Below are 13,122 nucleotides of genomic sequence, written 5' to 3'. Positions count from 1 at the left end.
TTTGCAGACTTTGGCGTTTGTGGTTCCGACTTTGGTGACGCGCTGGTATCGAAAATCGACCCTTTAAGCGCTTCTGCTTTCTCGGGATCAGCATCATCTACGTGAATTTCCGCCATATTATCATCTTCATGATAAAATATCATATCTTCTTCGTCTTTGTTAAACGCTTTAAACTCGTCAAACTCAAAATTAAACATTTGTCGTGGCGTCATCCTTCCATCTAAATGATCTTCATAAAGATCAGAATCCGGGGAGTTGAAGACCTCGGTATGCTCTTCATAAAACTTATTAGCTTCGGCTTTTGCAGCGAGTAATCTTTTGAACTCCTTCACGTTTTCACGAGCTGCAACTTCGTTTATTCTTAACCGCTCGTTTTCTTTCGTGAGAAAGAGTACGGATTCTTCTTTTTCAGCTAACAAGTCTTTGAGTTCGGAATTCTCGGCCCGTGCAATGTTTGCAGCTTCTTTGGCAACCGATGACTCGTTTAGGGCTTGTTTGAGAATATCCCTTAACTTGAAACCTTCTTCTCGAGAAATTCGTGTGGTGTTCTCTGCTGCATATAAAGCTTCATTTAATCTATGGTTTTCGTGTTTGAGTGACGCAATCTCTTCATCGGCTTTCTTTATACAAGTTATGAATCCCATTTCTTTCGAGGTCCATGCAAGAACATGTTCTTCAGACTCCACTCTTAACCGTTCATATGTCTCCGTTTTCACCTCAAGTTCTTCATGTAACCGTTCGATTTCCTTCTTCAAATGATTTACTTGCTCTTCTGATAACTTTACTTTCTCATTTGCTGCACTGGATTCCATTGCTACCTCACTTAAAGCTGATACCAAATCATCCATGGCTTTCTTGCATCTCTCCTCACCTTCATTTGCCACTTTCACTTGGTTTCTCAGCCTTGTGACTTCATCTTTTAAGGCTTTGATGGTTAAAGATGAAGAATCCATGTTGTTACTGAGCCCGTTTCTACCGCCTTGTTGGAGATTATTGAGTTTTTCTTGGAGGGTCATGACATCAAGCTTTGATTCTTCTAGGTCCATTTTAGTTTGCTCGATCTGTCGTGTTTGAAACATTAATGATTCCAGCATTTGCGACTCCGATTGCTTCGTCTTCTCCAGTTCATCTTCCAGTTCACTAATTCGTTTCTTGACTATCTCAAATGAAGCATCCTTTTCTGCTAATCTAGCCTTCGTGTTCCTCAATTCCTCTTCTAGATTACTCATTTGTTTTTGCATCATTGCAGCTTTCACTATCCGATTCTACACAACAAAATCAAAAACCATACTGATAATGTGATATGTGCAATCTGCTAGTTAAAGGGAGGGGTGTAAACGAATTAAGCAGCTTGCGAGCTACTCGGGATCGGATCCATAAAAAGCTCGAAACGAGCCAAGCCTGAGCCTCAAACAAAGCTCATTTACCTATCGAACCCAAGCTTGAGCCTTGCATGGGAAGCTCGTTTAGGCTCTTCGAGCCTTAAAAGCCTAGTGTATTTTTAAGTTTGACCTTTTGGGCTTCTTCTATGTATTAACCTCACACCTGAGACCGAGCCAGGCTTTAGCACATTTAAGGCACTACACGAGCTCCAACTGAGTTTACGCTCGTTTAAAGTTTTCCTCAAAATTATATAAATAATTAAGAACATATAAAAGTTAACTAATAAACAACAAACGAGCCGAGCCGAGCTGAGATCTAGCCGCATCTAGGCTTGTTTAAGGTTTTCTTCAAAATTATATAAATTATTAAAAACTTATAAAAGTTAATTAATAAACAACAAACAATCCAAGCCGAGGTTTAGCACATTTAAGGTACTACATGAGCTCCAGCCGTGGTTAGGCTCGTTTAAGATTTTCCTCAAAATTATAAAAATAATTGAAAACATATAAAAGTGAATTAATAAACAACAAACATGCCGAGTCCGAGCTCAAGAATAAGCTAGGCTCGTTTACATCCCTAGTATAGTGATTTTGTCATTAAGGTTTGCTAGTTTATTGTATTATTTTCTAAGTAAGCGTGTTTATACAATTTGACAAAGATTAAAAGAAATTCGCCGTTCAAAAAATAATAATTGAAGAAATTAGACGAGAAATAAATACCTCAGATAAACTAACCGAATGGCGATCGACGGAAACTAAGGCTTCTTTATCGATTTGTGAGGCAAGCGCATCGCCTCTACAAATCCTGGATCCAGAAATGCTTCTAACTAGAAATGATGAATGCTTCTTTTGTCCGAATTCCAAATACCCGGCGGCTCTAGAAACCGAAATAGAAATAAACAAGAGTTTGTGATTAATCGGAATTGAAACAAGGAAATTCGCATGTAACGTAACGTATGAGTTTGATCGGATTATATAATATTATGAAAGAAAGAATCAACGAAGTAGATAGATAGATAGATAGATAGATAGATACAGAAAGAAAGAATGAAGAGATTAGTACCTGGATTTGGACCGTAACATTTTGCTTTGCGGCTGTCAAAATTCAGCAATTTCTGGAAGATGAGAAAAAAACGGGATCAAGAACGTTGAAATTATTATTATTATTATTATTATTATTATTATTATTATTATTATTATTATTATTATTATTATTAATATTCCAGACTAGAGGGAGGGTTTGAAGGAGTCCGGGGTTGGCGGGTGCAATCTTTGAAGCGTTATTTATATAGTAAATGGATTTGAGGGGAAGTGGACAAACAGGGAAAGAAAAGATCAAGTAAAACGTTACATGGACAAATTAATTACCCCTTTTTATTTTATATAAAGGAAAAAGAAAATTGGTTTTAAATAATTACTACACTCTATTAGCAAATAACAATCTCAACTTAATACTTGGCCGGTGACGGCCCCAACTAAAAGTTTATTTGTTTTCAACGATCCACAACTAACGGTATGCTAACTCCGTTAGTTTTTTGCTTATGTGGCACGCATAGCTGTCAAAAATTGATTATATGATTGCTTACGTGGCACATGGTATCATTTTAAATTATTTATAAATATATTAAAAGCATATCTAATCACAACTTCATCTCCTCTACACCAGTTCCAACACACAACCACCACCATCTCCATCTTCTACCCACCACCACCATTACTTAATTTTCCGGGCCATTAGCTGATTAAATTGACTCCTCCTACCACCACTGTCATCACCGTGGAGACCAGACTTGGGGCGGAACCGTAGGTGCTCTCTCTCTCTCTTAAGATCTTCAATCAATCACCGTATTTATGAATTTGTGTCACCGGAACATCGAGTTGCATGTTTCAGTCATCAATCTGAGATCTATATTAGGTTTTGTAAATCCGGAAAGCTTCGGTTACTTGTAGTATTTACGTGAAATGCGAACGTATAGGCTTCAATATTCTGAAACACTTCATCTTTTCCGATGAACCGGTAGCAGACACGTTTTGGGTTTAAGAAACTAAACATGATGTAAGGTTAATCCAATTTTTGGGCTTACTTAAATGGTTAAATTCAATATAATTTTAAGCAGAAAATGTGCTTTATAGTGAAGGTGGTGATGGTGGCTAGCCGGATAGTCGGAGATGAAGTTGTGGTGACGAAAGGGGCTGACGGGAGGCTGGGTTGGATTAAATAAAATTTTAATATATTATATATAATAGAAAAAGACAAATGCCACGTAATTTGCCACATAAGTAAATATTTGACAACTATGCGTGCCACGTAAGCTGAAGACTAACGGAGTTAACATTCCGTTAGTCGCGGACCATTAGAAACATATAAATCTTTAGTTGAGACCACCATCTGCCAGTAGGTTATAGTTGAGATTATTTAAAAATTAATTTTCCTAAAAAATCATGTTCTTTTATTTTAAATCTTAGCTTGTTTTTAAACCATAATACTTAGATCCTTTCAATAGTAAAGCTATGATGGGGTTTGAGAAGGGTAAGATTTATACAGACTTGCCTCTATCTCGTAAAAATATAAAGACTGATTCCGAAGCAACCCACGACTCGATAGTAGTATTGTATCAAGCCTTGGGCATAAGGTACCTAGCACTCAACCATTGGAACACCGGCCTATTGGTGCATGCACCCTTATATTTCGGCTATCAAAGCCATCACATGATGCATGATTAACATTCTGTCACTTTTAATGTTATCTTCACGTAATTAGTAAAATAACTTCAAAATTAGTTCAATTTCACGTTTGCCCCCAAGAGCTCACACGCGTGCGCGCACACACATATATGCGCACACCGCAAGCAGGGCGTCTCGTTTTTAAACGATGTGTATTTAGTACAAGTTTGAAGGTCTTTACGGGCAATACAATTGCTTTCATTTGGAACAACCAGATACCGAGCAAGGTTGGAATTTTCGCTTGGCAGACGAAAATGAAGAGACTTATGGCTTGTTCTCGCTAGGCGGAATGTGGATTTTGGTTCGGTGTTATGCACGGTTTGTGGTGAAAGAGATGAATCGGGTAAGCATCTTTTTGTGTCATTAGGTTTTGTTCAATCCGTTTGGCAATTGATCTCATAATGGTGCAAGGTACTGAACTTTTTGTGTTTAGCACTCGTGATATTATTAACATGCACAAATACTCTAAGTGTAGGAAACGAATCGGCAAAAGAATTTTACGCTATATGCCTTACCACTATTTGGGTTATTTGGAAGCTACAAATGAGGCGGTGTTCAACGGGTTTACAACTAAATGGTGTGGTGGGAGAAACTAAAGCTTTTGATTTCCTTTGAGTATGGAATAGTTCAAAGATGTACGCATTAACTTGGGAGGCTTGGAGATCTTTTGTTTTTGGATTAGAAGGCTAACATTTGTTTATCTGGTTTGGTTTGTACTTTTTGGCACCGCGTGGCTTAATTGTTGTCCCACCGGGTGATTTAGTTTTGTGGTTCATATGGTTTCTGGTTATTTTTCGAGTATTTTTTCAAAACTTGTTTGGTTGTTAAAAAAATAAATGGATACACCTTTTAAATATTTTAAATATAGTAGTACGTTTTAAATCTATTTAAAAAGTACATAAAATTTGAAAGTTATATTTGTTTTTATACGAATAAAATTGTGTTTATATTTCATTTTTATAGTTGTTCTTTTGTCTATTGAAAAATAGGTTGTTAACTACATAGTTGTTACTAGTAAAATTATAAAAAATGGAATATTTTTATTTAATAGTAGCAAAGTTGTTTCGTGTTTCAAAGTCAATCTATTTTTTTAGTTCTCTTATTCAACTAAAAAGATCTATTAATATGAATTTATTGTTGTGAAAAAAAATATATATAATATTTTCTTAAAAAGTTAAGCAAGCTATATAAAACATATGTGAAATTTGATTACCATTCAGTTGTTTTATTAATTTTTTTTAATTGTCATAATAATAAACTAATATTGAAGTTTAAGTTATTTTAATAAATAAACAAAAAAAATTAGAAATAAATCTGACTATAGGGCATTCTCTCTATATAACAAACCCAAAAGGGGTGAAACATGCATAGCCATTGAGTTGAGTCCTCGAGAAACTATTATCCGAAACCAAAATAAAGGCATGGAGAATGTGAGATGAGACCGATTAGGCCAGAGCATGTTTGCTTGAATAGATTTCTTTATTTATTATTTTTTTTATTATTTTTTAACGACTACACACACTCATCCACACGGCTACACCTACTCCTAGGGGTGTTCTTCGGGTTTTTTTGTCGAGTTTCGGGTTTTCCGGGTCGGGTTTTTCGGGTTTTTATGAGCGGAAATATAACCCGAAAACCAAACCATTCTAGTTTCGGGTTTTACGGTTTTCGGGTTTATTGGGTCGGGTTAGATCAGTTCAGTTTGATTCGGGTTTCAGGTTAACTGAAGGTTGTAAAAGGCCTGAAATGATTTACAAAAAAGGTGAGTTTTTTTGATCATCATAGTGTGCAATCCCACTGAAATAGTATTATTAAACAACACATCGTTTAAAAAACACCTCGTGTATGAACATAGCATTTAACAATAATTATATCGAACAATAAGAAATATTAAGAGCACAAAAGCTCTTATTTTCGAAACTCTTGTTTCAATTGATTTTAATTGAATAGTATACCCAGCACAAAAGCTCTTATTTTAATTGATTCAATTCAACAAGAAATAAACACACTATTAAGTTGGATTTTAGATAAATTGTATTCATTCATATCAAATCAACTAATTTCAATTTAATATTGATAGAGAGTACCTTTTGCAAACTTTTTGATTGGAACTTTGAAGTTGCTTGATGAATAAACAGAGCCGTATGCATATATTATTATTCTCTTTGAATTATATTGTAGGTATAAATGTATTAAAGGTAAAGATCATGCCTAAAAAATTTCGGCATTTCAAATCACTACTTTCTCGGGTTAATCGGGTTAACCCGAATTGAGGAAATCCAATCCAAAAACCATCCCGAACTATTGCAATCGGGTTCGGGTTACGTGGTATCTCGGGTTCGGGTTATGCGGTTTGGATGTGCCTTCAGGTCGGGTCTATTCGGGTCGGGTTCGGTTCTCGGGTTTGGGTGAAAATTGGCAGGCCTACCTACTCCTAAACCACTCCAATAGAAAAGAATAACTACTCTCATGCCAGATTTAAAACTCTGGACTTCACTTAAAAGAGAATGAAATTAAGTTCAAATCTCAATTAATCATCTCAGATTAATCATCAAGGTAAATACAATGACCTGAAATTTTAATTAAGACAAATTTACAAGCCGAGTTTGTCTTCCCACAGACTATCCCCACTCAGATACTAAAGACAAAGAAACCACTGTTAAGATTAGCTTAGCAATTCTCACACACACTACTCGCTAAACCAATTACTATATGTAACATGAGTGTAATACGATCATGACATTACTATTCTTGACATTCTTTATTTTAACAACAAAATTCCATCTACCTTTTACCTTGCACTCGCAAGGATTTGAAATTTTGAGCCGAGAACCTCACATTTGTGAAAGGGGACACCATACCGCTAGTAATAAACTTGATGGTCACTTCACATGCAAACGAGTTTCAGTAGCATGTGGTCTTCGATGGTAAAATATAACCAATGGACATATTCTTTATCATTCAATAGTAACGTGACTTCTGATCAGTATCAACTTTGCTAGTGGCAACTTGTTAGATTTTGTATTATCATTTCAAATACTCGATAAATATTATAATATTTATATAAATAGTAGGCTCACCTCAAGTTTAGTCAAGCCGGTAAAAACCTACAAAAAATATCTTAGACATAGGTTACATATTTTAATTTATGAAATAGAAACACTGCCTAGCGATATTAGCGAACAGGCATTTGTAGTTGCTAGAGCCTAGAAGACGTTGTTTTCATTTGTGTTGACGTTAAATTAAAACTTAAAAGCATCAAATGGGGGTGACTGTGACAAGTTGTGTAATTTAAGGAGTTTATAGTACGTCACATTTTATTTTATATTAACAATAATAATTAATTAGCCATATGCAAGGGGCGTGTGACCGTGTCCAACGGCCGGACCAGCATTGCCTATTTGACTTGGCAAAATGTGACTCAATGTCTCAATCAACACGTCATAACTTGGGCTCGGTCATAAATTTGGGCTTTTGTGTTTCTAGAATTCTAGTTAAGAATTTGATTCTTTCTATTTTCTCTCTTTGGTGTTAATTCGATTGATTAATTCCGCATTATCGTTAACATCTTTTCAATTCTCATAGTAAAATTAATCTGAAACTGAGGTTATCAAGTCGTAACCTAATGACCAGTAAAAGAAGCTAGTATACCAAGTACAATTGAATATGATTATTATTCAACAAAACGTGTCGCAGATAATAAGAAATAATTTTCATCGCTCATATAACATGTGTTTTGTGTCAAGATTACATCATAACATGGACTAAAAATGTTGAGAAAAAACAATCAAAGTGAGGTGCTAAGATACATAGTTTCTAGTAGTTATTAGGGGTAATGATTATTTGATTTAAACCGAAAAAAAAACAATCAAATCAAAACCGTATAAAATCGAACCGAATTACATATTCGGTTCCATTTCTTTTCAGGGGCATAAATGCCATTTCGATCCATACTTAATACACCCACTCTTTGGCGTTGATTATTTAATCTTTAATGAGAAATATAGACATTGTAGTAATCGGCTACATATAAAAAGGCTTGAAGAGGACCACTCCGGCCGGCAATGTCGTATAACAGGCCTGATATGGGCCTCCGTCAGATAAATAAACACAGCAGGCCCAATATAAACATAAAGCCCAGACCCAACCAAAACAAAGAAAACACCCTGCCCAGAGAAGCCCGTGAAATTAGCATAGGAATATAGGATTACACTATGAAGAAGACTCAACTCACTCAAGTACTTTAATTTTATGATAAACATATAGGTCTATTAAGCTTTAACAATTTATGGCCTGGTTGTAGCATTAGCACTTTTATTTGCTAATCCTTTTGTTTAATATTATAAATATGAAAAATTTTTCTTTTTCATATTTTATTGCCCTGGACTTGTGCTTTGTTTTTTCGAATTATATAAAGATTTCATTCCTAGAATTACTTATTCATTGAGAAAATAACCCACGGGAAGGGCGAATGGCTTATTGAAATGATCAACTAGTCAACTGTAGTATGTCATTAATTAACAAAGTATACACCAGAAATGGCATCATCAACATGCAATATTTTCTACGGCCATAAAAGGGAAATTTTTTAATATGTAACGAATCATTAACGAAAAATTCATGAGATTCTACCAATACCCTGTTGTTATATAATGCAAATAGGTTAAATAATACAATAAGCCTTACCCTGTTAACCAAATATGATATAAGTATGATTGGTTTTGTTTGTTATAAACTTTAATCATAAGTGTTTAAAAAAAGTTGTTCTAAAAAAGTTTTCTATCATCTTGCTGGAATGGAGACATGAAAGATATAGCCCTAAATGTTAACTTACCCGATCCAACTATTCAATTATGGATACATCGGCCCGTATGGGATTGAAAGATTATGGATCTTGTGATCGTTCAACACCTATTAACTACACGGGTAGGCAGTTAATGCCATAATCTGGTAGTTACTTCACATAATCTGAGACATCGTCACAGACATTTACCACCTCATGTCGTGCTCCGGGTAAGAGTATGATTATTCGCCAATAATGAAAAAAAAATGTTAGAATGTATCATTCAGCTTTTAGTTTCATCATTTCTCTTTCTTATACACAAATAATTATTTTCACGTCCGAGATTGGTCAAATGCACGAATTACTTCTCACTGTGACAAAGCTATCGGTGTATTGTTTTGCAATGTCATGGTCTGCTAGAGTAGTTAAAGTTCCATACGCGTAAACCATCTACCTAGGAACCCCGAGTGGCGAGGATTTCCTTCAACAACACCAACACACAAGTTTCGTATTAATATATATTTCCAGATATGTATACTTTTAAACCACAAATTAGTTATGGTTTAGAGTTTAGGCATCTTAATTCATAAACAATACCCATATATATTATACCATGGTGTACAATACTAAAATGCCGAAATACTTATTAATACGCTATAAAAATATGAAATACAAATCATTAAATCACTTGTTTACACCTGCTCCAACATGCATAACATTAAGGCTTTACACACTGACATTAGAAACTCTCTCTCACAATCTCATTCCAGTCAAAAAAACAAAATGAGTGTTGGAAGTATACTGAATCATACTAGTATACTCCCACTCTTTTCAACTTTTAACACAACACACTCAATTCAAAAAAGGATTTACATTTTGGTCCTACTTACGGTTATAAGTTATCAAACAGAAAACAATGTGAAACCTTTAGATGGTTTGTTAGTGCCTTGATAGCTGACTGTATGACTCTCGAGCGTGGAGAGACAGAATCTGGAAGATGAGGCAGACAAACGGGTACATATAGATCGTTACCTTCCTGATGATGGTAAAGTGTAAGCACGGCCCGACAAAATATAAATCTGAAGGAAAAATAAAATAAAATAATACGTTATTGAATATTACGTTATGATGCTTTTGTTGTTTTAAGTGACGAAAAAGAAACTACCTAAGAACAAGCCGGCGTAACAAGGGTTCGGATAAAACTTGGGCCCACACCAGATCAAGTGTGGTTGATGTACACAGGATCACTTCCCACTCTGAGAAAGCAGTTGAAATAATACTCTCAGCATCTTCCATGGCATCCTAAAAGCATAAATTAGATCACAAGAAATGAAATTAGATGATTTTTTCTGTATATTTTTAAAACATTAAATCTAATTAATTAAACTTCCAATAAACCTACAACTTCATCAGAATATGTGAGACCAAGCATTTGGCAGCACGCGAGTAATGGAGCGGTAAGAAACAAGGTGAATTGACTTCCATTTTGAGTGGCATCACCAAACGGACTGTTAAATGTCGGTCTTGAAGGAGAAAGAAACAAAGCAGCCGGTTCCCCTCTTTCAGCGCCATGTAAAACCTGGGAAATTTTAAAAAACTTAAAGACACATAAGCTACTTGTAATAAAAAAAACATCAAAATTGTTTCACAAATTTTGACAAACCTGCCTTGAATGCATGGCTGTTGTCACTATCAATTATAAAAAATGCAGGCCTTCTAGTGAACGGGATTAAATCTCCAGGGTAGAGGTCATTTGAACCTAAAAATAACAAGAAAAATAAACGAATAAAACTAAAAACGCGCAACAATAATTACAGGTGCCGATTTCAACCTGTTTATTGCGATTATACCTACAGTTCTTGAAGGACCTAACCACAGGGAGCTTTCAAAGGGATTAATATCATGAGGAATCAAATCATTCCCCTCACTAGCAATAGATGTCCTTGCACTTTGATATTTTTGCCTCTGTTGATCACTAGTTTGACCTGAGGCTGCTATGTATATAAGCATAACACTATCTGGAGGGAGCCCGTCACACATTGCAGCCATAACCTGCAAATACAGAAGAAAAAATATAGGAATCATCTTTTAGCAATACATAGTTAAAGCAATGTTAGGGATATTATAGTATACTCACGGATACTATTTGTGTCACAGATGGTCGATAAAGGATAGCTTTTTTAGGATTTGGGGGCAAAGACGGATCCATCATATCTGCTACCAAACTGATATCAATTAATCCTGAAGAAATAGACTGATTAGTCAGCCCAGCTTTCCCAAGAGAGTCAACATGGGCTTTTTGGTAAAATTCTTCACTTGGTTCCCATTCTAAACACTGCAGCATTCTGAATGTATCTATTGTAAGTTCTCCAAACTTAACCTGAAATCATAAATAACAGAGAAATATTATCTGAATAGTTAACATAAAAACCGCCAAAGGGTATTTTAATGCATAAAACCTCTAAATTATTACCTCGTTACGGTGATAGCTTGTAAGCAATGCATCATGCAACTTCAGAACTTTGTTTGCATGAAAACGTGCCACATGTTTTAGCGAATTTGGATAAGAATCAAACATGAAACAGTATCTTAAAGGCCTCATGTTTGCAATGGCTGAATCCACTTTCATAAACCGGGCCATTTCTTTCATAACCATTTTCCATTCTTTGAAGCTAGCTTCCTGCAAATAAACATTTTGTCAATTTAGGTTATTTAACGGTTCACATGCCAATATATAATCCTATTATCAAAATTGATCTCGTTGTAGCCACTCATAAACTGATTATTGACACAATCATATTCAGTTTCACTATCCTCAAACCAGAAATACAAGGCCTTCAAACGAATCAAACGAACACGAACATGGGCATGTTCGTGTTTGTTCATTTAACTTTAACCGAACATGAAAATGAATATATAACCGAACAATTTTTTTTGCCCATGTTCATCCATTAAGGAACTGAATTTGTTCATGAACGCAAACGAACGTAAACAATAATTGAACCTTAATTAAATATAAAGTTAAAGACTTGAGATAATACTAAACATAAACATAAACATAAACATAATCATCCCCAATCGGCTGTTTTATTATGATAATGTCAACAAAGCACAAGTTAGATTTGTTGTTGGTTAAAGCAAGATTTTATAAAACAAACCATTAACGAAACGAACTGAACATAAACAATAAATTATAAAATTTAAATGTTAGGTTGATTATTACAAATAAAATATTATAAAAATATAAGACATACCTTTAACTAACAGATATAAACAAACGAACATAGATGAACATGTTACCGAACGTTCACAAACACAAATGAACGAACGCAGCCTCTGTTCATGTTAGTTCATTTATTAAACTAACGAACGCAAAGGAACTTACTAACTGTTCACTGAATGTTCGGTTAATCCCAATTTCTAGTAAAATTGAAATAACAGACATAGAATTTACCCCAAAAGTTTTATTGCTATCATCAACTACGGCTTTAAACCGATCCAAAACCAACGACACCTGCAAAAGTAAAAGTTGCTTTATCATCCAAAGATTCCTCACTCACTATGAGTTTCATGTATAACATCTATCTATATATTATAAACGGGGTTGTGTACGGTTCAATTTGGTTATATGACTAGCTGGATAACCGATCGAGACATAGTAATTTTTTATAAAATAAGTGTATATTTAAATCATATTTTATTATGCATTGGACCTAGTACTTTTTTTTAATAATCCAATGAACTTATTGGACACAAAGTAAATTTAGCTTGTATATTTCGTTACTCGTTAAAGCATACGTGTATTTCATTTCAGCTTGACTGAAATATTTAAATTCTCGGAAGCATCCATGTTTGGTTGTTAGCCTCGAACGAATTAATCAACTGGTTTTTCGGTTTGATTCGGTTAATAACCAAAATCAAACTTGGGCTAGATATTTGCCTAAAATATATGGAATCAATACAAAAATACATTAAATGAAGTTATAACTATATGAGACGAAGATATAAATACAAGAAATGAATGTATAAATATATGAAATAATAGTAAAAATATACATGGAATGGTTGTATATGTGCATGAAGTTGATGTATAGAAGCTAGAAAATATGAATGGTTCGGTAAATTCGGTTTCGTCGGTTTCCGGCTCGTTTCGTTTAACAGTTCGGTTATTGCTCACCCCTAAAAATACATATAATTATAATCTTTTATACATTTTAATTAGAAAACATCATC

At 34.6% G+C, this 13,122-nt stretch overlaps 1 protein-coding gene across 1 annotated transcript; it reads right to left on the bottom strand.

The window, feature by feature from the left end:
* Nucleotides 1-9,583: 9,583 nt before the first annotated feature.
* LOC143537571 (uncharacterized) lies at nt 9,584-12,461 on the bottom strand. Its single transcript, XM_077031315.1, has 9 exons — nt 12,450-12,461; nt 12,344-12,403; nt 11,363-11,569; nt 11,027-11,269; nt 10,740-10,941; nt 10,557-10,648; nt 10,292-10,468; nt 10,055-10,191; nt 9,584-9,968 (listed from the first exon to the last, which is right to left on the bottom strand). The coding sequence occupies exons 1-9, from the start codon at nt 12,459-12,461 to the stop codon at nt 9,782-9,784; spliced, it is 1,317 nt and encodes a 438-aa protein (XP_076887430.1). The 3' UTR covers nt 9,584-9,781.
* Nucleotides 12,462-13,122: the final 661 nt, after the last annotated feature.

Source organism: Bidens hawaiensis, unplaced genomic scaffold (assembly GCF_021521415.1).
Source record: "Bidens hawaiensis isolate Kalapana, Puna unplaced genomic scaffold, B.hawaiensis_p1.1 tig00011228_1, whole genome shotgun sequence".
NCBI classification, from domain to species: Eukaryota; Viridiplantae; Streptophyta; class Magnoliopsida; order Asterales; family Asteraceae; genus Bidens; species Bidens hawaiensis.
Note: the sequence above shows the minus strand (reverse complement) of the source record. Positions and strands in the feature narration are given on the sequence as shown.

Excerpts from the sequence above, each read along its gene's own strand:
- LOC143537571 (XM_077031315.1), bottom strand. Across the intron at positions 10,192-10,291 it reads TCACATATTCTGATGAAGTT|GATGCCATGGAAGATGCTGA; the intron begins GTAGGTTTATTG and ends TTATGCTTTTAG. Across the intron at positions 9,969-10,054 it reads TTACGCCGGCTTGTTCTTAG|ATTTATATTTTGTCGGGCCG; the intron begins GTAGTTTCTTTT and ends TTTTTCCTTCAG.